Source organism: Anabrus simplex, chromosome 6 (assembly GCF_040414725.1).
Source record: "Anabrus simplex isolate iqAnaSimp1 chromosome 6, ASM4041472v1, whole genome shotgun sequence".
NCBI classification, from domain to species: domain Eukaryota; kingdom Metazoa; phylum Arthropoda; class Insecta; order Orthoptera; family Tettigoniidae; genus Anabrus; species Anabrus simplex.
The window spans coordinates 186,930,562-186,955,478 of record NC_090270.1 but is presented as its reverse complement, the minus strand read 5'-3'; the positions used below and the strand labels follow the sequence as shown (position 1 = coordinate 186,955,478).

The following is a 24,917-nucleotide window of genomic DNA, read 5'->3' as shown; positions in this document are numbered from 1 at the left end:
CAGATACAACATATTAATACAGTGCACAAAATACTAACTTATTTGTCTATGTTCCTACTCATCTTGGTATTCCTTGTCTATGTTGTACTCCACTTCCGTAGTAGGTTGCTGGGGGATACTGTCATAGAAAACTAGGCATTAAGGAGTATGAGGGAGGAGTTTGAGGGATATAGTTAGGATTATCTCAGAAGACAGGAAGAAAGGTAGGCCTTCCTCAAACAGTGTACAGGATACAATAGGTATAAAAGAGAGATGAGAAGGAAAGTGAGAAATTGTAGAAGACAGGTGGTCAAATGTTCTAAGGGGAAGGAGATTGCAGGCTAAGGGCTCTATTCAAGTTCAGAATGCAGGACAGGTGTCTGTGAGAAATCGGTACAAGTCACTGCAGGTAGAACGACAGAAGGAAGGTGAGGAACAGGGAACTGTTGCTGAGAAATGTGGAAATAGGAGGAAGAGGAAAGGTGGGAAAGGGAAATGTAGAGGATAGGAAAAGACAGGTGAAACAGGGTCTTGGGAGGAGGAGGTAGCTTCTGCACCAGTGAGGAAAGATAGGGTGGGCCGATGACCTTCGATGTTAGGCCCCTTTAAACAACAAGCATCATCATCATCACAAGAAAGATAGGGATGACCAGGAGGGGAGGGGATCAAATGAAGTGAGTAGGGTTGAGGCTCTGGTCATGGGGGATTCCATTGTTAGACGTGTGGGTGGGGGAAAGTGTGTGGAGGAAAGGGAACCCGGGTAGAGTGTTATCCAGAAATTAGGTTGAAGCAGATGTTGAAGAAAGTAGAAGAGGAGGAGGAGGGAAAGGAGAAGGTGGTAGTATTTCACATTGGTACCAACAAAAGTAAGGCAAGCAGGTATAAGTACCAACATAGCTGGGGATGTGTGGGATCTGGTAAATGCAGCAAGAGTGAAGTTTAAGAAAGCGAAGATTGTTATAAGTGGAATACTGTATAGGAGGGATAGTGACTGGAAGGTGATTGGGGATTTAAATGAGGATATGGAGTGGGTATGTGGGGAAACTGGAACAGATTTCTAGATCCTAATGGGTGGGTAGGAGATAGGGATCTGTGCTCAGATGGCCTTCACTTAAACCGCAGTGGTATGTATAATTAGGAAATTTTAGATGGGTTATAGGGAGGTACATTCAGGGAATCAGGGTGTTATAGGGTATGGTGATAAGGGTACAGGGATCTGGAAGTCAAGTAGGGATGACATAAAAATGTTAGCATTGAACTGTAGAAGTATTGTAAAGAAAGGAATAGAATTAAGTAATTTAATAGATGTGTACTTAATAGATATTCTAATAGGAGTTGAATCATGGCTAAGAGATGATATAATGGATGCAGAAATTTTCTCACGGAACTGGAATGTGTATTGTAGAGATAGCATAGGAATGGTAGGAGGGGGAGTATTAATTCTGGTGAAAGAAGAATTTGTAAGCTACGAAAAAGTTAAAGATGACAAATATGAAATTCTAGGTGTAAGGCTCATCTCTAAAGATAATAGGCAACTTGATAGTCTTTGGAGTGACAGGGTAGCGTTGACGCTGATTCAGAATTATTTTATGAGATAATCAGCTATGTGGGCAACGACATGGAAAGGAATGTGACTGTAGCGGGAAATTTCAATTTACCAAATGTCAGTTGGAAAGGTAGCATGATCAACAAATGGCAAATAAGTTAATATGGGAAGGACAGCTGATTCAGAAAGTGATGGAACCAACTAGAGGGAAGAATATACTGGATGTGGTGCTGGTAAAACCAGATTAGCTCTATAGAGAAACTGAAGTAATAGATGGAATTAGTGATCACAAAGCAGTTTTTCTCATAGTTTAAAATAAATGTGATAGAAAGGAAGGTCTTAAAAGTAGGACTATTAGGAAGTACCATATGGCTGATAAAGCAGGCACGAGGGAGTTTTTAAAACATAAATATAATCGGTAGAAAACTATAAATAAAAATGTAAACAGACTCTGGGATGGGTTTAATGCAATTGTTGAGGAATGTGAAAACAGGTTTGTACCTTTAAAGGTGGTAAGAAATGGTTAAGACCCATTTTATTATAACAGAGAAGTAAAGAGACTAAGAAGGTGCAGATTGGAAAGAAATAGAAATGACTGTGGAAGTAAGGAGAAATTAAAGGAACTTACTAAGAAATTGAATCTAGCAAAGAAGTCAGCTAAGGATAACATGATGGCAAGCATAATTGGCAGACATAAATTTTAGTGAAAAATGGAAGGGTATGTATAGGTACTTTAACACGTTCAGTACCTGCTTCTGAGCGGGACACTTTCATGCCCGGCCCTCTTGACGTGCATCACTTAATACAATTTACAATTACTCCTAAACTATAAATGTTAGAAAAATGATACTTTGTACTTGCCTCTAGTAAATATTTAGGGTGTGATATCTGGTGTCACAGGTTTCAAAATACGTCTAATTTTATACAGCCTATCTGTATATTCGCCATAATGATTACTGTCACCGAAGTGAAGAAATGAAAGAATATGAAAGAAGCGCATTCGGAACATTGTATTAGAAAATATCGGAGTATGAAGAACAGGGTCTTCGGTCCAGTACATTTTTATATCAGGATTTTGGATTAGTCGGTTTCCACGATTGCATGATCGAATTCTTTGTGAAAGGCCAGGGCACCGCACTTATCACTTGACTCGCGTATAGAATGTTCTGCTCACACACATACTGATAAAATTCGTCATTCATAAAAATACTCACGTAACTCAAAATATCCTGCTAATTTCTATTTGAACGTTTGTACCTGAATTCTCTGTAAATGCTGGAACGGGTGGACATTAACTAGGATGATATGTATCAGGCACTTCACTTTTCTTTATAGGCCTATCGGATTCGGGAATCGGAATTTCCTCGTCACTCACACTTTCACTACCTGAGTCTATTTCAGGAATAAGTTCATCACCAGAATAATCATTGTGAACAATATCTAATAATTAATCTTCCATAAGAAACTTTGTATTATAAGCCATTATACTACACTCGGTAAGAACGACACGCACTGCATTGGAATCTCAAGTACCGTCTTGACGCGCGAGGAAGTGCTGAGATATTCCCGCTAAAACAGCTAAGATAAACATGAGTCCACTCAACGCGAGAGTTCTCAAATAGGTCAAGCAACTTCCTGCTACAACCAGTAACGCTGACTAAGGTGTAAGAATCCATAGATGACGAATATAAACAGCATTGCTTCGCGCGGCACATTAAACGACTTACGCCGTCCACGGCCCGCAGCATAGGAGCAAGCTTAAACGTCTTACGCCGTCTACGGTCCGCAATGAGTTAAGGCAGAAAGTGGTTCCAAGGAGGACATTCCAGGAATCATTAGTGAACAAGAGGAGTGTGTATGTGAGGATCTTTAAAAGGAGATGTATTCAGTCAGCAGTATATAAAGATTGTTGGTTACAAGGATAATGTCCAGATGGAGGAGGTGACTAATCCTAAAGAAGCATTAAAATTTACCTATGATAAAAATTATATTTACAATGAGATACAAAAGTTGAAAACTAGAAAAGCTGCTGGAATTGATAAGATTTCGGTGGATGTACTAAAGACAATGGATTGGGATATAGTACCATATCTGAAGTACTTGTTTGATTATTTTTTGCATGAAGGAGCTATACCAAATGAATGGACAGTTGCTATAATAGCCCCTGTGTACAATGTAAAGGGTGATAGACATAAAGCTGAAAATTAGAGGCCAGTCAGTTTGACATGCATTGGATGTAAGCTTTGGGAAAATATTCTTTCTGATTATACTAGACATATTTGCAAAATTAATAACTGGTTCGATAGAAGGCAGTTTGGGTTTAGGAAAGGTTATTCCAATGAAGCTCAACTTATAGGATTCCAGCGAGATATAGCAGATATCTTGAATTCAGGAGGTCAAATGGACTGTACCGCGATTGACCTGTCAAAGGCATTTGGTAGGGTGGATCATGGAGGAATACTGGCAAAAATGAGTGCAGTTGGACTAGACAAAAGAGTGACTGAATGGGTTGCTATATATCTAGAAAATAGATCTTGGAGAATTAGAGTAGGTGAAGCTTTATCTGACCCTGTAATATATGAGGGGAATTCCTCAAGGCAGTATTATTGGACCTTTGTTTTCTTATATATATAAATGATATGAGTAATGAAGTGGAATCAGAGATACGGCTTTTTGCAGATGATGTTATTCTGTATAGAGTATTAAATACGAGGAGGTATCAAATATAAACAGGATTTTATTTTTTATTTAATTTATTGAAAAACACAAGATAATTACAATTTATTTTTCCACATAGTTTCCTGCTTTCTAAATTCATTTGTTCCAGCATATGTGCAGCTTTTTGATGCTCTCATCGTAAAAAGAACGGGGTCTTGTCTCCAGCCAGTTGCGCACGAAGTCTTCCACACTCACGCCATCTTCAAATCCTTGCCCTCCTAGAGCTTCTTTAAGCGGTCCAAACAAATGGAAAACGAGGGCGATAAGTTTGGGCTGTAAGAAGGATGATCACGTGTAGTCCAGTGCATTTCCTGTAGCTTGGAGACGGTTAGAGCTGCAGTACGGGGCCATGCGTTGTCGTGGAGGAAGATGACCTGTCGAATCAGTTGGTCTCATCTTTTGCGGCGATATACAACCTCCGCCTTGTTCAATGGCTTGCAGTAGTAAGCAGCATTGATTGTGTGTCGCTCATGTAAAAATTCAAATCAGCAAAACGCCCCGCCGATCGAAAAAACGGTTGCAAGAACCTTGCCAGCTGACAGTCGAGTCTTGGCTTTCACTGATGCTGCCTCCCCTTTCCTCCACAACTCCTTACTGGCTTGTTTGGATTCGGGAGTGTAGTGGTGGGTCCACGTTTAGTCACAGGTGACGATCCGATTCAAAAATGATCACCTTCTTCCACAAACCTTGCTGTAAAACGCTGACAAACCTACAAACTTTTCAACTTCAGATTTTCGGTCAAAAGGCGAGGGACCCATCTGGAACACACTTTACGGAACTGTAGGTCGGTTGTGATGATTTTTTTTCCCTTCTATTTGCTTTACGTCGCACTGACACAGATAGGTCTTATGGCGATGAGAGATGATTCTTTGTTAACTTCCATAACTAATTCTGGCTTGTTCTCAATTCCTGATTTTCTCACTCATCGATTGTCGTCAGTGATGTCTTTAACCGCATGAATGTTTTCGTCTGTAATGCTGGTCCGAGGACGGCAATAGTGTTGCTGATTTTCCACACGTTCCACTGACAGTTCAGAACATACCACTTAGTCGAGCAGCTCTTCTCCTTTCTCCCAAGTCTTCCCAGCCCAAACTTTGCAAAATTTTTGTAACGTTACTCTTTTGTTGCAAATCACCCAGAACAAATCGAGCTGATTTTCTTTGGATTTTTTCCAGTTCTTGTATCAAGTAATCCTGGTGAGGGTCCCATACATTGGAACCATACTCTGGTTGGGGTCTTACCAGAGACTTACATGCACTCTCCTTTACATCCTTATTGCAACCCCTAAATACCCTCTCAACCATGTGCAGCGATCTGTACCCTTTATTTACAATCATACTTACGTGATTACCCCAATGAAGATCTTTCCTTATGTTATGACCTAGGTACTTACAATAATCCCCAAAGGGAACTTTCACCCCATCACTGCAGTAATTAAAACTGAGAGGACTTTATTTGTGAAACTCACAACCTGACTTTTAACCACGTTTATCGTCATACTATTGCCTACTGTCCATCTCACAACATTATCAAGGTCATTTTGCAGTTGCTCACAATCTTGTAACATTTATTGCTCTGTACAGAATAACATCTGCAAAAAACCTTATCTCTGATTCCACTTCTTTACACATCATTGAAATGGTGTATGGCTTTTAGTGCCGGTAGTGTCCGAGGACAAGTTCGGCTCGCCAGATGCAGGTCTTTTGATTTGACTCCCGTAGGCGACCTGCGCGTCGTGATGATGAAATTATGATGAAAACGACACATACACCCAGCCCCCGTGCCAGCGAAATTAACCAATTAAGGTTAAAATTCCCGACCCTGCCGGGAATCTAACCCGGGACCCCTGTGACCAAAGGCCAGCATGCTAACCAGAGTTCTATTTTCTAGAAACATAGTCACCCATTCAGTCACTCTTTTGTCAAGTCCAATTGCACTCATTTTTGCCAGTAGTCTCCCATGATCTACCCTATCAAATGCCTTAGATAGGTCAATCGTGATACAGTCCAATTGACTCCTGAATCCTGGATATCTGCTATATCTTGCTGGAATCCTATAAGTTGAGCTTCAGTGGAATAACCTTTCCTAAACCCAAACTGCCTTCTATCGAACCAGTTATTAATTTCGCAAACATGTCTAGTATAATCAGAAAGAATGCTTTCCCAAAGCTTACATGCAATGCATGTCAAACTGACTGGCCTGTAATTTTCAGCTTTGTCTATCACACTTTCCTTTATACACAGGGTCTACTATACCAACTCTCCATTCATTTGGTGTAGCTCCTTCCTGCAAACAATAATCAAATAAGTACTTCAGATATGGTACTATATCCCAACCCATTGTCTTTAGTATATGGCGTGGAATGACATTATTAGATGAACAAGTTTGAGTGGTGTCTTGAAAAGTAGGATAGATCACAATATGAAGATAAATTTGGAATTCAAGAGGACAAATTGGGGCAAATATTTGTTTCTAGGAAGTGGAGTTAAGGATTGGAATAACTTACCAAGGGATATGTTCAATTAAGTTCCAATTTCTTTGAAATCTTTCATTCAAGAAAAGGCTAGGAAATCAACAGATAGGGAATCTGCCAACTGGGCGACTGCCCTAAATGCAGATCAGTAGTGATTGATCAAAGCTTCATACTGTTTGGTGTATTTGCTAAGCTTCTGCACATCATTAAGCTTCTTTATATTGATTGGTATTCATCCAGATGGGCATGTTTTTATTGTTCAGGAACAGCAACGTTCTTTTTCAAGGTAATGTTGATCATGCAACAACTTTCTTTGTTCAGCTTTGCTGTATTTAAATTCTTTGTACTCTGTTATGACTTTGAAAGGAATTTATTCTTCATTGCAAACACCCCTTCCACTTGTTTCATTTGATTTCACAGTCTTCTTTATAAAACTGGGGCCACCCCGTATTAAAACTGTAGGTCATTGCACTGGTTACTTGGTGGACACCCTGTTTTACTGGCTTCAAGAACTATCTCAGCATGCTGATCTGCAGTGTATACTCTGTCCACTTGTCACACAAGACGTTTTATTCACCCAAAATCACTGACACTGTAGAAAGGATTGTCCCTTATGGGGGAGTAGTGAGTCACAGTCTCAAATATTCCCCTATCACAAATGTTCATTAAAAATAGCTCAACACAGTGATTTTTATTTCAGCCTGATGGGCCATCACTGAAGAGAATAATATGTTTTACACCAGTAGGAACTTCGGTGTTTAAATAATGCAGTAACATCGAGCACACCTCCTCTGGAGTTTTATTGGCTTCACCTTCATGGTAAATGTACATACTTGCTTTGTCTTCACATCATGAACACAAAATACATTAGGCCAAAGCTGATGCATGTAGAATCTCTTGAACAAGTATATTTGGATGCGTAAGGTTTTGCATAAAGTCGAATCAAAATGCTACTGTATCTTCTTTCTTATTTTCATTTTTTCTGTTTCATATAATACTTCTTAGCTCTGCGCTGATGAACTATTTGTTCAGCTATTACACTGCGCTTGAAATAATCATCCAAGGTTTCCACTGCGCGTTGCCAGTGGTAGGGCAGGCGCTGAATACCATTCGCTGCATGTGTATCGCTAACGTGTGACACCTCTCTCCAAAATGCTGTTACGATGTCCTCTTGGTTAGCAAACCGTTGTCCACGTAATGGCTTCTTGACTTTGGGGATTAGATTATAGTCACATGGGCTCAGATCAGGCGAATAAGGCGGGTGTGGAAGAACCTCCCATCTCCACCATTGTAAGCGACGCTGAACGATGGCTGCTGTGCGAGCTGTCGCGTTATCGTGTAGATTTATGGCGTTGTCCAAAAGATCTGTACGCATGGCATGGCATCTAGTGACATCATACGCAAGTACATACGGTACATTTCCAAATGCATATCTTAGATTTTCCGTGTTGTCTCCTATTCATGAGAAAAAAAAATAGTTGCCATGATTTATGACTCGACCTACGTATTTCTTGTTTGTGAGCATTGATTTTCACTTGTACCAGCAGAGCAATTTTTTACTTTCTTCACTCTACGTTTAATATTGATAGCTTCTATCAAAGTTCTATCTTGTTGGTTTTTCAGTATCAAGAAAGTAGAAATAAGTCAGGATCGCACTTTTTGTGTCATTATCAAGAGATAAACTGCATTTCTGTGGACATAAGCACACAAGGTCATCAGAACTAGATTTTGCTGGAACAATGTTAGCTTTATAGTTAGTGTATCCTTCACATTTCACTCTTGCTTTTCGTATGACAATATGTTTATATTGACCTTCATTGGCAGTACCTCCCATGTACGAATAGAAATGACTCGTACTAGCTTTCTGAAAATGAGGAATCCAATGTGTGACAGAAGCCTCTGCTTGGATACACGTCACAACTTCGTCAGATGCTATGTATATTCAGTACTTCTGTATGGAGCTGAAACATGGCATCTGAAATTTAACATCATTAAGAGAATAAATACCTTTGTGATGTGGGTGTTCCGAAGGATGGTATGGTTCTCGTAGACTGACTCTGTCTCCAATGTTGCTGTACTCAAACGCATGAGGAGAGAACGAATGTTGATGTGTACAGTCAAGAAATATATATTATGAGGAATGAAAAGTACAACCTAAATTGATCATGCAGGGTAAAATTGATGGACGTAGAGGGTCGCGGTCAAAGGAAACATTCTTGGCTGAGGAACTTACGGCATTGGACAGGACTAGATTCTAGTAGACTGATGACATCCAAACATCATACAGACTTCAGTGTGATTGTGGCCAACCTTCAGTAATGGAGAAGGCACAACAATAACAACAAAACGGCAATACCTTGTTTAAAAAAAAATTAGGTTCATCTTCAGAACTTCCGCTATCCATTTCTTAAAGCAAACTATTATAAAACATAACGTAAACCCACAAAACATTACATTATAACCTCAACGCTAATGGAGTTTAACATATCACATACAACAATAACAACTGGTTGATGTAGTATCAAGGTTGAAACAGGTGATGCAACACGATAAACAATAGCAACCAGGGGTACCACAAGACAAACATGAAATTAACTGCAGAAACACACCATGTGATGTCGCTTAGCAGGATTCTGAATTAAACACAATATTCTGTGTTTGAACAAACCCATAGAGACATCGCAGTTGACGGGGTTGTGCATAAAAATGTGTGTTTACAGCAAATGATTTATAATATGTATGAATCTAATTCCTGATAAAAAATGTCGCTTGACATGTTTCAGAAATAAACTATTCAATTATCAAATTAAGGAAAGATCCTCCTAATCAATACACATTGTTAAATGATGAAAATTATATTAACATATAAACATCATGGGACTCGTTTCGATCTGCTAAAGGTCGCCTTAAGTCATTATAACCAAAAATTGGCAAGTCATATGACAAGTACACAAGCTCTGGATGTCCTCTTGTGGTGTTCTCGAATTCTTCTTGCAGCCAGGGGTGGCAATACCTCTGGTCACATAATCAACAACTAACAAATTTCCAGTACAGTTTCTTTAAACTTACATTATTGAAATAAATAATCTTGGTAATCAGAAAATCTGCCAGATTATGCTTCTTTTAATTATCTTCTTAAAATAGAAATGTTTTGAGCGTTGTCTGTGGAATACACACATACATCATCTGAAAGCCTCTCTGAATTTACTAAACATCACCACAATCCTCCCTTTGCAACTAGTGGCCTCAGTTAGTTCTATACCTCTTATCTTTATATCGTTAGAAACCAAGTCCAACCATCATCGTCTTGGTCTCCCTCTACTTCTCTTACCCTCCATAAGTCCATTATTCTCCTAGGTAACCTATCTTCCTCCATTCGCCTCGCGTGACCCCACCACTGAAGCCGGTTTATGCGTACAGCTTCATCCATAGAGTTCATTCCTAACTTAGCCTTTATCTCCTCATTCTGAGTACCCTCCTGCCATTGTTCCCACCTGTTTGTACCAGCAATCATTCTCGCTACTTTCTTGTCTAATTTCCACGAACCTGCTACGCAGGCGTAGCAGGGTGAGAGGTGATACTCTCACGTGGCATGTCCCAGGTGGAGGATAGGGGGGTTCTAATGGAAATTCTAAGTTCCCATGGAGGGAATTAGATATTTTTCCACCAATAGAGCATATCAAAAATCAGATCAAAAATTAGATGTATGGCTTTTCAGGCGTTTGCTCTATTAACCAGCGTTTCGTCTTAGGTCTGACACTAGACTCTTCAGAGCCGGCTTGCCGGCGGACTTGAGGAAAATAAAATACCTCTCGCAGACCAAACAAACTACCCCCTGCGGGTGGGGGACACACATGTAGAATACACCCGCGGTATCCCCTGCCTGTTGTAAGAGGCGACTACAAGGGGCGACCAAGGGATGATTGAATTAGAACCATGAAACTACTCTTGATTCGTACCATCATGCGGGGAACACCATGGGTTGCATGTACTTGCAAGTAGTATCACTAAATTGGTCCGAAATAGGTTTGTGATTAGTTGCAGTAAAAGCCAGGCCTGGTGGATTCCAGTACCCATGCGTTGTACCCATGTGGGCAACACCGCAGGTCTGGGCGTAGCCTGTGAGTTGCACCGCTATATGAGTGGCACCGTGGGTCAGCGTTGCCTGTGATTGGTACCCAGTATGTTAGGAACACCACGGGAATACCGGCGCCCGTGACTAGCACACCTAGGTGAGGAACCTTACCGGTTTGTGTTGGCTATGAGTGGCGCCATTGTGTGAGAAACACCATAGGCCTGCGTTCCCTGTACGAATTGCAATACTTGTGAGTAGTACCATCTTGTGTGGACCACCGTGAGTCTTCGCTACTTTTCATCAGTACCCCAAAATGACAAATACCATGCTTCTACTTTACTCGCGACATGTACCATTCTGTGGGGCCTTTTTTTTGCTAGGGGCTTTGCATCGCACCGATACAGATAGGTCTTATGGCGACGATGGGATAGGAAAGGCTTAGGAGTTGGAAGGAAGCGGCCGTGGCCTTAATTAAGGTACAGCCCCAGCATTTGCCTGGTGTGAAAATGGGAAACCACGGAAAACCATTTTCAGGGTTGCCGATAGTGGGATTCGAACCTACTATCTCCTGGATGCAAGCTCACAGCCGCGTGCCTCTACGCGCATGGCCAACTCGCCCGGTCTGTACACCTTCCGACATCAAGCATCATTGTGCTTTATAAATGGTCCCTTGGTCAGTAATACTCTAATTAACTACTTTCTTTTTGAGTCTGATCCACTGTATTTTTTTGTAGGGTTCATGTCCATCCATTCATTCTTGATGACATTTTTTATTTTATTTTGGTCAGTGGATGAATTTGAATTTTTTGTTATTTTATTTCATACCATTAGGGGCCGATGACCTCGATGTTAGGCCCCTTTAAACAACAAGCATCATCATCATCTTACTTCTAATTTATGAATAAGGTATCTTGAGTCCACCCAGCTTTCGCTCCCGTAAAGCAAAGTTGGTCTGAAAGCAGACCGATGTAAATATAGTTTTGTCTGGGGGCTGACTTCCTTCTTACAGAATACTGTTAATCGCAACTGTGAGCTCACTGCATTAGTGTTACTGCATCTCGATTCAATCTCACTTACTATATTACCATCCTGGGAGAACACACATCCTAAATAATTGAAATTAACTACCTGTTCCAGTTTTGTATCACCAATCTGACATTAAGTTCTGTTGAATTTTTTACCTACTGACATCAATTTAGTCTTCGAAAGGCTAATTTTCATACCATACTCATTGCACCTATTTTCAAGTTCGAAGATATTAGACTGCAGGATTTCGGCACAATTTCCCCTTTAGGACCAAGTTGTCAGCATAGGCCAGACTGCTTACTACATTTCCACCTAACTGAATCCCTCCCTGCCATTTTATACGTTTCAGCAGATCCATGTAAACTATAAACAACAAAGGTGAAAGATTACAGCCTTGTCTAACCCCTGTAAGTACCCTGAACTAATAACTCATTCTACCACCAATTCTCACTACAGCCCACTTGTCAACATAAATGCCTTTGATTGTTTTTAATAATCTACCCTTAATTCCATAGTTCCCCAGTATGGTGAACATCTTTTCCCTCAGTACCCAGTCATATGCTTTCTCTAGATCTACAAAACATAAACACAATTGTCTATTCCTCTCGTACCATTTTTCAATTATCTGATCCTGACCGCTCCTCTGTGGTCTGAAACCACTCTGGTTTTCATCCCAACCACTGATCGTACCCTCCCTTCCAAGATGCCAGTGAATACTTTGCCTGGTATGCTAATCAATGAGATACCTCGATAGCTGTTGCAATCCTTCCTGTTCCCTTACTTATAGATAGGTGCAATTACTGCTTTTGTCCAATCTGAAAGTACCTTACCAACACTCCATGCTAATCTTACTACTCTATGAAGCTATTTCATCCCTGCTTTCCCACTATACTTCACCATTTCAGGTCTGATTTCATCTATTCCTGCTGCTTTATGACAATGGAGTTTATTTACCATCCTTTCCACTTCCTTAAGTGTAATTTCTCAAACATAATTTTCCTCCTCCCCATGAGCTTAGTTGTTTGCGACACCACCATGAAGATTTCCTTTTATGTTGAGAAGATTTTCAAAATCTTCCGTCCTCCTGTGCAGTGATTCTCTGGGGTCTACTATGCGTTCACCTGAATTCTGTTCATTTCCTTTTTCCCTCCCTTCCTAAAATTTTTTATTACTGTCCAGAAAGGTTTTCCTGCTGTTTGACCTAGCCTTTCCAGGTTATTACCAAAATCTTCCCACGGCATCTTTTTGGATTCAACAACTATTTGTTTCACTCTGTTTCTTTCATCTACGTACAATTCCCTGTCTGCATCAGCCCTTGTTTGGGGCCATTTCTGATTAAGTCTTCCTTTTTTACGTTATCAAGCTGCTCTCACTTCATTGTTCCACCAAGATGTTTGCTTTTCCCATCTTTACACACAGTTGTTCCTAGGCATTCACTTGCTGTTTCCACTACAGCATCCCTGTACCTGAACCTGCTTATTGTCCACTGTTTGGAACTTCTCATTAATCATATCCATGTACTTCTAATTTCCTCGTTCTGGAGATTTTCTACCCTTATTCGTTTGGAGACAGATTTTATTTTTTCTATCCTAGGCCTAGAAATACTTAGTTCACTAGAAATCAAATAGTGGTATGTATCATTGAAAAATCCCCCAAAAAACATGTACATTCCTAACAGATTTTCTAATTTGAAGTTGGTTAAGATATAGTCTATTATGGATCTGGTACCCCTGCCCTCCCATGTGTAACGGTGAATAGCCTTATGCTTGAAGAATGTATTCGTAACTGCTAAACCCATACTAGCACAGAAGTCCATCAAACGCTTCTCATTTCTATTAGCTTCTATATCTTTGCCATATTTACCAGTCGCCCTTTTGTATCCTTCAGTTCTATTTCCAACTCTCGCATTGAAATCGCCCATTAGCACTATGTCAATCAATGCTTGATAAAATTTGTCAACTTCTTTTTCATCTGCACCCTCACATGGTGAATACACTGAGACAATTCTCGTCCTAATTCCTCCAACTGCCAAATCTACCCATATAATTCGCTCATTTGCGTGCCTAACAGAAACTATGTTGCGTGCAATAGTATTCCTGATGAACAGTCCTACCCCATACTCTGTCCTTCCCTTTTTAACACCCATCAAGTACACTTTATAATCTCCTATCTCTTCCTCGTTATGTCCCCTTACCCAAATATCACCTACTCCTAGCGCATCCATATGCATCCTCTTTGCTGAGTCAGGCAGTTCTACTTTTTCTCCCATTAGGCCCATCATTATTCATTTCATTCGCCAAGTTTTTTCCAAGGAGTCCCTCGCCTGTCAAATGGGAGTGGGACTCCGTTACTCCCGTAGGTCCAAGGCTTGCTTAAAATGTTCTGAGCTCGGTAAATTTGTGAAGCAGGATGCTACCCTACTTACACATAGTCAAAGCGAGGATCTCTCCTCCAATAGGCTAGGGACCATCGATGGATTGTATAGTCCTAGCCGCCGAGCGAAAGGAGGGCCATAACTTAGAATATGTCCGAGATGCCCACTCCCATTCCGTAGCAGCTGGTATCCTGACTCTCAGGACCACTTACTAGGCCACTCAGCCGTTGCCCATGATTCATGAACTAGGACTTGACTACAGTAACACATGCCATGAACCATCTCTGGAATAGGTATGAAAAGATTTGTTTTGTTCTGTAATGTTTTTAAAATACAAATACATTTTACTAAACTGAGATTCCTTTTTTTAATATCAAGTGTAACACTTTTTTTGGAAAGCAGTGTATTTCTTTGCTGACCAACTTTTGTGCTGTTGAGTGTAATCGACCTGAGCTAAAAAACAACTGTTCTGACCTAGGTGCCAGTTCTGAAAGTCAGTCGCCACAATAATACGAATACAATCTAATGCATAGGCCTAGAAGTTTTTGCCTTAAATTATAGTTATAGAACCGGTATAACAAGTACAACCTTACTTTATTTTAAAGATTTCCCCTCAACTATTACAGCAATTGAAGGCAATATAAGTGAAGTTTTTATAAAGTAGCAGTGTGTGTTATATCCATGCACATGTCTTGTTCTGTCAGTTATTGGGCTCTGTGGTCATGCTAGAGGGGTCACACAATCTTTTACTAGGGGAGAGGAGCAGTGTACATGCTTGCATCAGTTTGCTTATACTTGGTTTTGAGGACCTCCATGTTGGAGTGTGATCAAGTGCACAGTGTATTACTTGTGAACACTCAGGCTACCTTTTCCTTTTGGACAGTACCATTTTGTCATCATAGCATAGCAGTGTGCTCATTGCCACCTTTCTGTGCGACCAAAGATCCCAGTGCTGAAATACCAATATTGTCCACTGTTCTGGATGAACCATAATCCTGTGATGGATCATTCTTGTTAATAAACATTAAATAATTAAAACTGTCTGATTGCATTGATCACTTCAAATTGTTCTTTATTAGGTTCATTAAACTAAACCCTTTCTCTTAAAAAACGCTTCAAATGGGTAACACTGACACAGTACCAAGCAACTTTTCTAAAATCAGAAGCTTCTTGGTGCACAAGGGAAGCAAACTGTCAACACTCGTAACTCAACGGAATTAAATATGTCTGAGGTTCGAGGTAAATATTAAACTTGGAACTTAATAACAAATTTATTTTAATTTTTTAAATCGATCTGATCACATAAGTAGCTTCCGTGGCTCAGACGGCAGCGCGTCGGCCTCTCACCGCTGGATACCATGGCTCAAATCCCGGTGACTCCATGTGAGATTTCCACTGGACAAAGCGGAGGCGGGACAGGTTTTTCTCCGGGTACTCCGGTTTTCCCTGTCATCGTTCATTCCAGAAACACACTCCATTATCATTTCATAGCATTTATCACTCAATAAGTCACCTTGGGATTGGCGACCCTATTGTAATAACAGCCTATATATGTTTCATTCATTACATCCCTGACCCGGTCAATGACTGGAAAACAGGTTGTAGGTTTTCATTTTTCATTTTCTGATCACATAAAAATAAAATCTATTGGCTGGTAAAAATTGGGAATACTAACATCAAAAAAGCTAAACGTTACACTTGTATTTCCAGTCACCATGTTGCCTAGGATTTTTTGAGCCCTGACATACAGACTATTGAACTTTGCTGCAAAACGTTTATCAGTGTACTTACACATGCCTACCAGTGTAATAATAGCTGGTAAATATTTTTCATACATTGCTAAAAATTTCAGTAAATTAAATGATGGTAGTAATGATGATCATGAAATCCATTACGTGGGAGATGACAACAAGAAGGGCTTATTTTGGTGAGTATAGTATAGGAAAGTGCTTGGACTAGGAAGGAAGCATATGTGATCTTGATGAACAGCCCCAGCATCTGCCTGGTGTGGAGATACGGAACTAGAGAAAAATCTTCAGGGCTGCTGATGGTGGTGCTTGAACCCACCATTTCCTAAATGCAAGCTAACAGCTGTGTGGACCTAACCAAGCAAACAACCTCCTCGATAATTTTTGTCTTCATCCACCCCACTGTTTTTCTATTTGCCTCATTAAGGTATTAACATTTTACACTGTAATCCATGTTTTTAAAATGTATAGAAATTCAAACAGATCACAATAAGGTACAACCTTAATACTGTGTGTTTGGTGAGTCACTCGGTTGATCTTTGAGCACCGGGCGAGTTAGCCGTGCGCGTAGAGGCGCGTGGCTGTGAACTTGCATCCGGAAGATAGTAGGTTCAAATCCCACTTTCGGCAGCCCTGAAGATGGTGTTCCGTGGTTTCCCCATTTTCACACCAGGCAAATGCTGGGGCTGTACCTTAATTAAGGCCACGGCCGCTTCCTTCCAACACCTAGGCCTTTCCTATCCCATCGTCGCCATAAGACCTATCTGTGTCGGTGCGACGTAAAGCCCCTAGCAAAAAAAAAAATCTCTGAGCAGATTTTTAATTGTTTATCTGTAATGTTCTTGTTTCTGTTGAGTACTCAGCCTGAAGGCTGTTTGGACCTTCAACAATTCTGCCATCAGCTGTCATAGATGATAGCCTAGGCATCACTGAAGAGATGTACAAGGGAAATGAGTGATGTAGTTTCCCGTTGCTTTTCTCATCAAGCTAGAGGTTATTATTGCATATCAGTCTTCCAAGCCCACTGAAACGCATGCACCAACTGACTCTATAAGCAACATTTTCACACGTTTCATAAAGACTGGCTGCATAAGGAATGGTACTAGCATTGCTCATCCTAAATCACTTTTGTATTTTGCAAAGCCAAAGATGAGACAGACAGACAGATTAATGAAAGTATCAGTTTTTTCCTAGCCTATACCAGCAGACATAGTGCATTGTAAATACTAGGTCTCACCAACAAAGGGATTTTCTTTTTTCTAAGACTAGTTAATTGTAATTGTTCAATCACTGACAGCTGTAAAGTAGAAGTGATAGCAAATATACATTTCATGCATACCACTGTATGCATGTATCTGGGTTTGGAAAAGAACAGGGTAGGAGACATTAGAACTAGGTAGACTGATGTGGAAAGGGCATGGCCCTACGTTCACTAAGGTACCTTCATCTTCACTTAAAAATATTAAATAATGACAATTATAGAACACAGTATTACACATTTATTCTAGAATTTATTTGCAGTCTCGTCACTTGACCTTCCCTGGTTTCAGAATGTGTTTATATACAATCACCATATTTATAATAAAGTATTAGATTGGATTATCTGGGACAAAGAAACATGAGGAAGGCTTAGAAATGTCAAGGAAACTCAAGTATTGATAGACTTGGCTAAAAGGGAAACAGGATGGCAACCGGAACTGCTAGGCCTAGTTTGTAATTGAATGCAATATACCTGAACAAAGAATGATGATCCTTTTTCATTACTGGAATTTTTGTTACTATATATAGCTTCAAAGACAGTTGAATGTACAGTTCAAAGACCACTACCACAGTAAATAGTTTTGTACATCTTTTGCAGCAGTATCAAACTTTTATGATTGGTAATTCTTCACTACCTCTAAACCTCAATGTACTGCTGCCCTATATATAGAATTGGTCAAATTATTCAAAACTTGCAGTAAAAAGTATTGAAATAAATTATTTATATACAGTATAGGAATAGAGAAAATATCATCCCTTTGTACTGAAGTCATTTTTCATATTTATGCCTATAAAACGTATCTCTATAGTTTTATAAATACCTTCAGTGATCATTCATTGCTCAGATATTTTTGTCATGTTTTATTTGCTTCAATTGTACTTTTATTCTATGAGATAGTTTCGTGTACATGTGATTGAAATCTTGCCCACCATAACAGAATAATTTTCAGATTGGTAGTTTTAAAAAAATTGAATATACCAGATAAAATGTAGAAATGTTTTTATATTTCCAGTGCATTCCTTGGTAACATCAAAACTGCTTTTGAGCGAAACCCAGATCTACCCAACCTACTGTTGGACAGTTTCTTCTCAAACGTAGTCCAGCGTTGTCAGTCATCATGGCGCACTGTAGTAGCAACTGCTGCTCAGTTAGGCATTCCAACACCAACATTCAGTACTGCTCTAGCTTTCTATGATGGTTATCGCTCTGACTGGCTGCCAGCAAACCTTATACAAGTGAGTAGTTTTACATTTATTTTGATTTAACTTTTAAATGTTTGTGTTTAAATTGCAAATGAATTGTTTGTGAATCCTTCCAGTACACTTGGATAAACATAAAATTTTGCACGTGTAGAGTTGTGTATCTTCGACTGGGTACAGTTGTAACAAAATTTGCATAAACAAGTGAAGATATGCAATAGCCATATTTGAATGGTATATTCAATTTATGACCATTGTATGATGGTGTGCCTTTCATGACAATGTGAATGAATACATGACAACCCATAGCATTTGAATAAGTTTGGTTGGTTACATAATTCTGGTTGTATCTGTTTTTATGAAAAAGTATAGGTGTAGTCATTTTGTTAAGACTAAGAAATGTTTATATTTCGCTCAAACCAAAATAAAATAATTTACATGTTTATATAAATACTGAAAATGCAATAATGGAATAAACGTATGTCAGAAGAGTTCTCAGTGTGCTGGCAGAAACTGTAGCAAGATAGTCCAGCATCATCCACAGTTCTAAACACCCTGTATGTAGCTCAGTTGTAACATTTGCACTTTCTAAGCGTGCAGGACTTACTGCAATTTTTCACTAATTAATTTTCTCAGAAACAGCTGAGAATTGCACCTTACTACTTGAACCTGTTATACTCCTGGGCTTGCCCTACACGTGTACCAAGATCTTGTTGCCTCTTTATATACGTTGCCTGGTCAGGCTTGTAGAAAAATGACACATGTTTTCGCTTAATTTCGAGAGTCTCCAGTAGCCTATTTACAAATGGATCGAATGCTCGATTAACGTCTAGTGACAAAGTGCGTTGTTCTGGACTATTAACAGTGTGTTGCACAAAATTGAATTGGATTTATACATCATTTATAAGGCAATAATAAATTATATACTATTAATTAATGTGTTCTTCATTAAATAAACTCATATTAATATACATACAGCAGATGTTTCATAACATAAACTCACATACAACACACAGATAATAAGACCACGATTTATATCAAATAAAGTCTGTACAGGACTACGTAAAAAATAATAATAATGATCATAGCCACACCTCACAACTCAATAATAATAATAATAATAATAATAATAATAATAATAATCATCATCATCAAGCTCGATGTTTCCATTATTTACCCATGGGTTAGAGAATTATTTCCAAGTTATGCTAGTCCTTTACACTTGCATCCAGTTAAGCATTTAACGGGCAAGTTGGCCGTGTGTTTAGGGGCGTGCAGCTGTGAGCTTGCATCCGGGAGATAGTAGGTTCGAACCCCACTGTCGGCAGCCCTGAAGATGGTTTCCCATGGTTCCCTCATTTTCACACCAGGCAAATGCTGGGGCTGTACCTTAATTAAGGCCACAGCCGCTTCCTTTCCATTCCTAGGCCTTTCCTATCCCATCGTCGCCATAAGACCTATCTGTGTCAGTGCGACATAAAGCCAGTTGTAAAAAAAGAAAAAAATGGAGCATTTTGCCTAGAAACGACAAGAAATATGTCAAAACACTGATTTTTGCCCAAATTAGTGATGCTCGTTTTAGTCTGATTTGCCTTTTAAAATATGGTAATAAAGTTGTCTGGACAAAAAATATTTTGTAGTGGCAGAACTCAAACCTTTCATGCTGTTCATATAGCAATCCATTCAGTACAATGTCTACCGCAGACTTTGCTAAGGTGCACATTTATTTGGTTTCTATGTTAGACTTGGTCAGGTGTAGGGCAGTTTGATAATGTCAGTGTTCATGCCTTTCATACTACCAGAGGTACCCAGCTTCACAAGTCGTGCATATTTTTATGTTTGTCCGTGTGAATATTTCTTAATGAAATCCTATCCGAAAGACTGTAGTTCAGATAAACTTCCTCATAGCAATTTTTTTTTGGTTGGGTAGGGGTGTTCCATTTTCCTTTTAATAATAATACGAGTCTGTTTTCTGACTTGAAGAAAGGTCCTCGTTTGTTGCATCCTCCATCCATTGGCCTTAAAATCCTTATCATTTCTGTCAGCTTCTAATGTGTCTTAAACTGTACACTAAATCACTCTACAGTCTGAATAAGAGAGTTACTAGAAAGAAATACCTTATATTGTTTAGTGAAACATTAAGATTTATCTGTATACAAGATCAAACAATCAAATTCTTGAACAGATAATCTGTTTTGTCAGGAGGGAAATATGTAAGCATATTCTCTTATGGTTTCCAACGGTCATGGAGGTGGAAGAGGTCATGCCAGATGAACTGGCAGTAAAGGTGCACCTCAATAATACTATGAGTCAGTGGCAGTGGTATTCGTATGTCAACAACAAGAAAAATAGTTTTAAAAAGTTTCTACAGCCATAGGACATTTATTACATCATTATACCAATATGCCAGCTACACATGAAGAAACCTATGGTTAAGTATGGGTTTTGTGTGGCTGCTCTCTTTCCTAATTGTATTAGTGCAATTAACTACACTCATATTAAAATTCAATTCTGTTATAGGTTATTTATATAGAATAAATTTCATTAGAGGAAAATTTCTCCCATGACACTAGGATTACATAATTTTAGGCCTTAAATTTTTTCCTCGAATCAAACTAACCGTCTAACTCTACAATCTCATACGGTTAGTCATGACTTGAATTATTTCCTTTCATTCCTAGGTGAAACATAGGGCCTCTACAAAATTTCTCAAACTTGTTCTATCTACTGCCTATACTTTCACCTCTCTTCAAGTCTGGTTGACTCCAGCTCCCTGTCTGTGGTTCCAAGTAATCCTCAGTCTGCCTTGCCTGCGACTACCTTGCAAATTCCAGCTCAGTGACATCTTCATGATACTTTTTTGTGGTCTTCTCTTCACTTTCTTCTCATCTGTTGCTGTACGGGACTTTGACTTGTGGCCTCCCAAAGTTTTGAGATGGTCTTTGGCCTCCATATCCTCATAATGTACCTCAAGCAACGATTTATGAAAGTGCTTCAGTCGTAATATCAGCAAAATATTCAAACAGACAAACATTTTCCTAAATTACATTCTCCTGATGTGTCCAGCAAGTTTCTTAGCTTCATTTTTCGACAAGCAAAAATTAGTCATGTTTTGGCAACTTTCCTTATAGGCAGAAAGAAGTTAGGTTTATGATTTTAAAAATATAATACTTTTGAATATCAGGACATTTAGTGTCCTGGGCAAAACCCTTACAAAGATGCAAAGAACTCAGGACTGTCTTCAAAAAATTGGGATGTCTTGGATCCCTATCCATGACGACCCACAATAGTTTGATCAACAGGAGTGAAGGCACGAGTCTGATAAAATAGATTATAGAAGAGAATAAGAGAAATCAGAAAAGTACCAGTACTGATTTCCAGGTTCACCAACAGCAAAGAGCTTTGGTTAATGTGATGTGTCAGCATTGTGGCAGAGCTTAGACTCTAGCCATCTAAGAACCCATAATCGATGACATTGAAACACTCAGAAGACAATCGTCACACTTGCTGGCGAGTGAATTCCTGTCATGATGGTCCATACCTGAATTTGAAAAACAATTTCTTTGACATTCTCGTTGTGATATGATTGAGGGCATCACTTTACAGAGTCAAGGTAGATCACCCAATAATAATAATAATAATAATGTTATTGGCTTTACGTCCAACTACATTTATGGGTTTTGGAGATGCCGAGGTGCCGGAATTTAGTTCTGCAGGCTTTGTTTTATGTGCAAGTAAACCTATGGACATGAGGCTGACGTATTTGAGCAGCTTCAAATACCACCGGACTGAGCCAGGATTGAACCTGCCAAACTGGGGTCAGAAGGCCAATGCCTCAACCGTCCGAGCCACTTGGCCTGGCAATCACCCAAAAAAAGATGTTGAATGTGTGTATTACAGTAACAAGTTTTATTTTTATGTTAGCAACATTAACTACGAGGAGGGTATTATGTTTTTGGAATGGATCAGTCAAAGATTTAAGATTGCTGTTAAGTTTTACACTGAGGAATGATAGGGATTGCAGTTTCAACTGGTATTCATTAATAAACATCCAAGTACTGTCGTATATATTCTTATGGTATGCCAATCTTTATTGCGTGTCAACTTTTAATATTGTAAAGAAATGTATAAGGATGGTGGCAGAAGAATAGCTTTTATTACTTTAATTGTACCTGTTTCAGGCCCAGAGAGACTACTTCGGAGCACACACCTACGAGTTGCTCAGCAAACCTGGCACGTTTGTGCATACCAACTGGACTGGTCATGGAGGAAATGTCTCTGCCAGCACTTACCAAGCCTAGTACTCCAGTATGTTCACCAAGGTTAAACTCTGATTCAAGATCCTCTGAATACTTAATTGAGAAAGATTTCAGACATAAGTCAACCTTGGAACTCGTTTTCTGTGCATTTGAAGCCATTAGTAAAGTACATGCTTCTAGTGAAATAATCTGAGAAAATCTTGTGGGGTATTAGCTAATTTTGTGCCAGTTCTCTACAAGTATTACCATTTCTGATGGCACAAGAAAGAAGTAAAATTGGAGCATGAGTTTGCAATTGACACCTTTAGCAGCACTATACTTGGAATGATAGTGCTTTTGTTGAATAATGCCAGAACTTGCCACTTGTTTGCAATGACTGGTGTAGTATGAGCAATTTCCATTGGTTAAGGTTTTTGGAGGGACAGTGTGCTGTTGGTGACGGTTTAGCTTTGCAAATCATTATAAGAATGATTAGCAGTAACTGTGGTCTGGTAAACAAGATATTGTCAGAAGGAAGCTATGTGAGAGTAAGGTAATTTTGTTATTACCACGGTAAATGCCCTAAATGACTAGATGTTGAATCTGTAGTGGTTTTAATGTGGGCTTTCTTCCTGCTCCTGTTAGGTTACCTGCTTTATATAGTTCTTGTTGTGGCAATAAAAATGATCTACCTACTTTGTCATTTGGGACCATCTTCATGTATTCTTTTAAGTTATTTGTGTGATTGTATGTTGCTTCAGAGGAAATCATTGTCTTAATAAATGTACATTTTTAGTATTATTGAGAGAATGAAGAGGAGACTTTCATGTTATTGTTGATATTTCTTTCTGAGAGATATTTTTGTACATTTTGTAAAGAGTACTGGAAAAAAATACAATATTTTAGAAAGTCTGCATGAGTACATGAACTTAATAGCTGCATATGCTTACATTTCCTCTTAATGTTGTCGGCTCTTACATGTTTCCAAGTACATCATTTTACCTACCATACAGGCTCATTATTACTGCAGTTTGTATGTGTTTGTCCCTTAGTCCCATTTCCTGATACAGGGTTGGGGATGGGATGAGATGAGATGAAATTATATGGCACGTTTTACAGTCTGATGCCCTTTCTGTCGCCAACCTTGATTGATGAACTAATGAAGATGAAATGAATGATGGTGAATGAAATTGGGTAAGAAAATGAGAAGAATCATCTGTGGCTTATGAACAGGAACATGCGCAGCAACTCTGGTTGGTCTTACTTCAGTATATATTAGTTCAGTTTATGTATGTGTTGTGGCAAAATAACCCTATCCTTGCCTGAGACCTTAATTCCTCTTTACTTATGCAACCCAGAATCAAAATACCTCAGATCTACCAAGGTCTTGTAGACTGTGTTTCTATGATTTTTTTTTTTTTTTTTTTAAACCTTTAATGGGCATGTTTAAGAAGAATGCATCTAATGAAACCAGCTGGTTAAAAGAGACCTAGACTTGTTATCAACATCTCCTTTCATCAATCAATAACATAGGTTGTAACTAAGATATTGTTACGATTTTCTTCCATATTGTTAAGAAACTATCCCTTCTTTGCATGAAATTAAAAAAGAGACATTGTTTACAGTTCTAGGTACTGTTGAAAAGCACCTCACCTTTATTTATAAATGTCCTGTTCTTCATGATCTCATCAAAAGATCTTTTTCACAAAAGAGGGCATTGATGATAAATTGTCAGTTGGTCCATTAAGGATATATATTCATTATGGATGGACCAGAAAGCCACAATTTCCTATATACTTTTCCACAATAATAATAATAATAATATGAAATGATATCTCCCACTGTGGTAATAGAGTAGACCGTACAGCCAGTGACACTGCGCCGAGTGTTGGGCAGTGAGAAATAACTGTACCTCCTAAGAGGACCAATGGCTTCGGGTGGATGAGTTCTCTTAGGTGGGGTGATGGACCCTAAGTGTAGAAAATTACACTGGAACCCATTGAGCAGAGTCTGTCCCCAGGTTAGGGGCAGCTGCAGAAGGCGTCGGTATTCCATGTTTGGAGCGGCCTCATCACCTGCTGGCAGCAACTCTAAAATGCCTTTGGGAGTGGCGAACCCACCATAATAACAACCTAAAATGAGTGCAAATATGGTGAGGACTCGGAAAATGTTAGGGCATACCCTGCAGGCAATGCAAAGTTCTTCAGGTACTGGGTGGGGTGGGGGGGAGCTGTGAGAAGTGGGCGACCAGTATCACAATATACCCAAATGGATGCTCAA

The 24,917-nt window shown here is 39.3% G+C and overlaps 1 protein-coding gene across 1 annotated transcript in view; it reads left to right on the top strand.

The window, feature by feature from the left end:
- The window catches only part of Pgd (phosphogluconate dehydrogenase), a 93,846-nt gene extending 70,297 nt beyond the window's left edge, over positions 1 to 23,549 (top strand). The window contains exons 8-9 of the mRNA XM_068228360.1: positions 18,213 to 18,435; positions 22,581 to 23,549. Of these exons, the coding sequence (XP_068084461.1) occupies positions 18,213 to 18,435; positions 22,581 to 22,700 (343 nt within the window). The 3' untranslated portion in view covers positions 22,701 to 23,549. The remainder of the gene's footprint in view (positions 1 to 18,212; positions 18,436 to 22,580) is intronic.
- Positions 23,550 to 24,917: the final 1,368 nt, after the last annotated feature.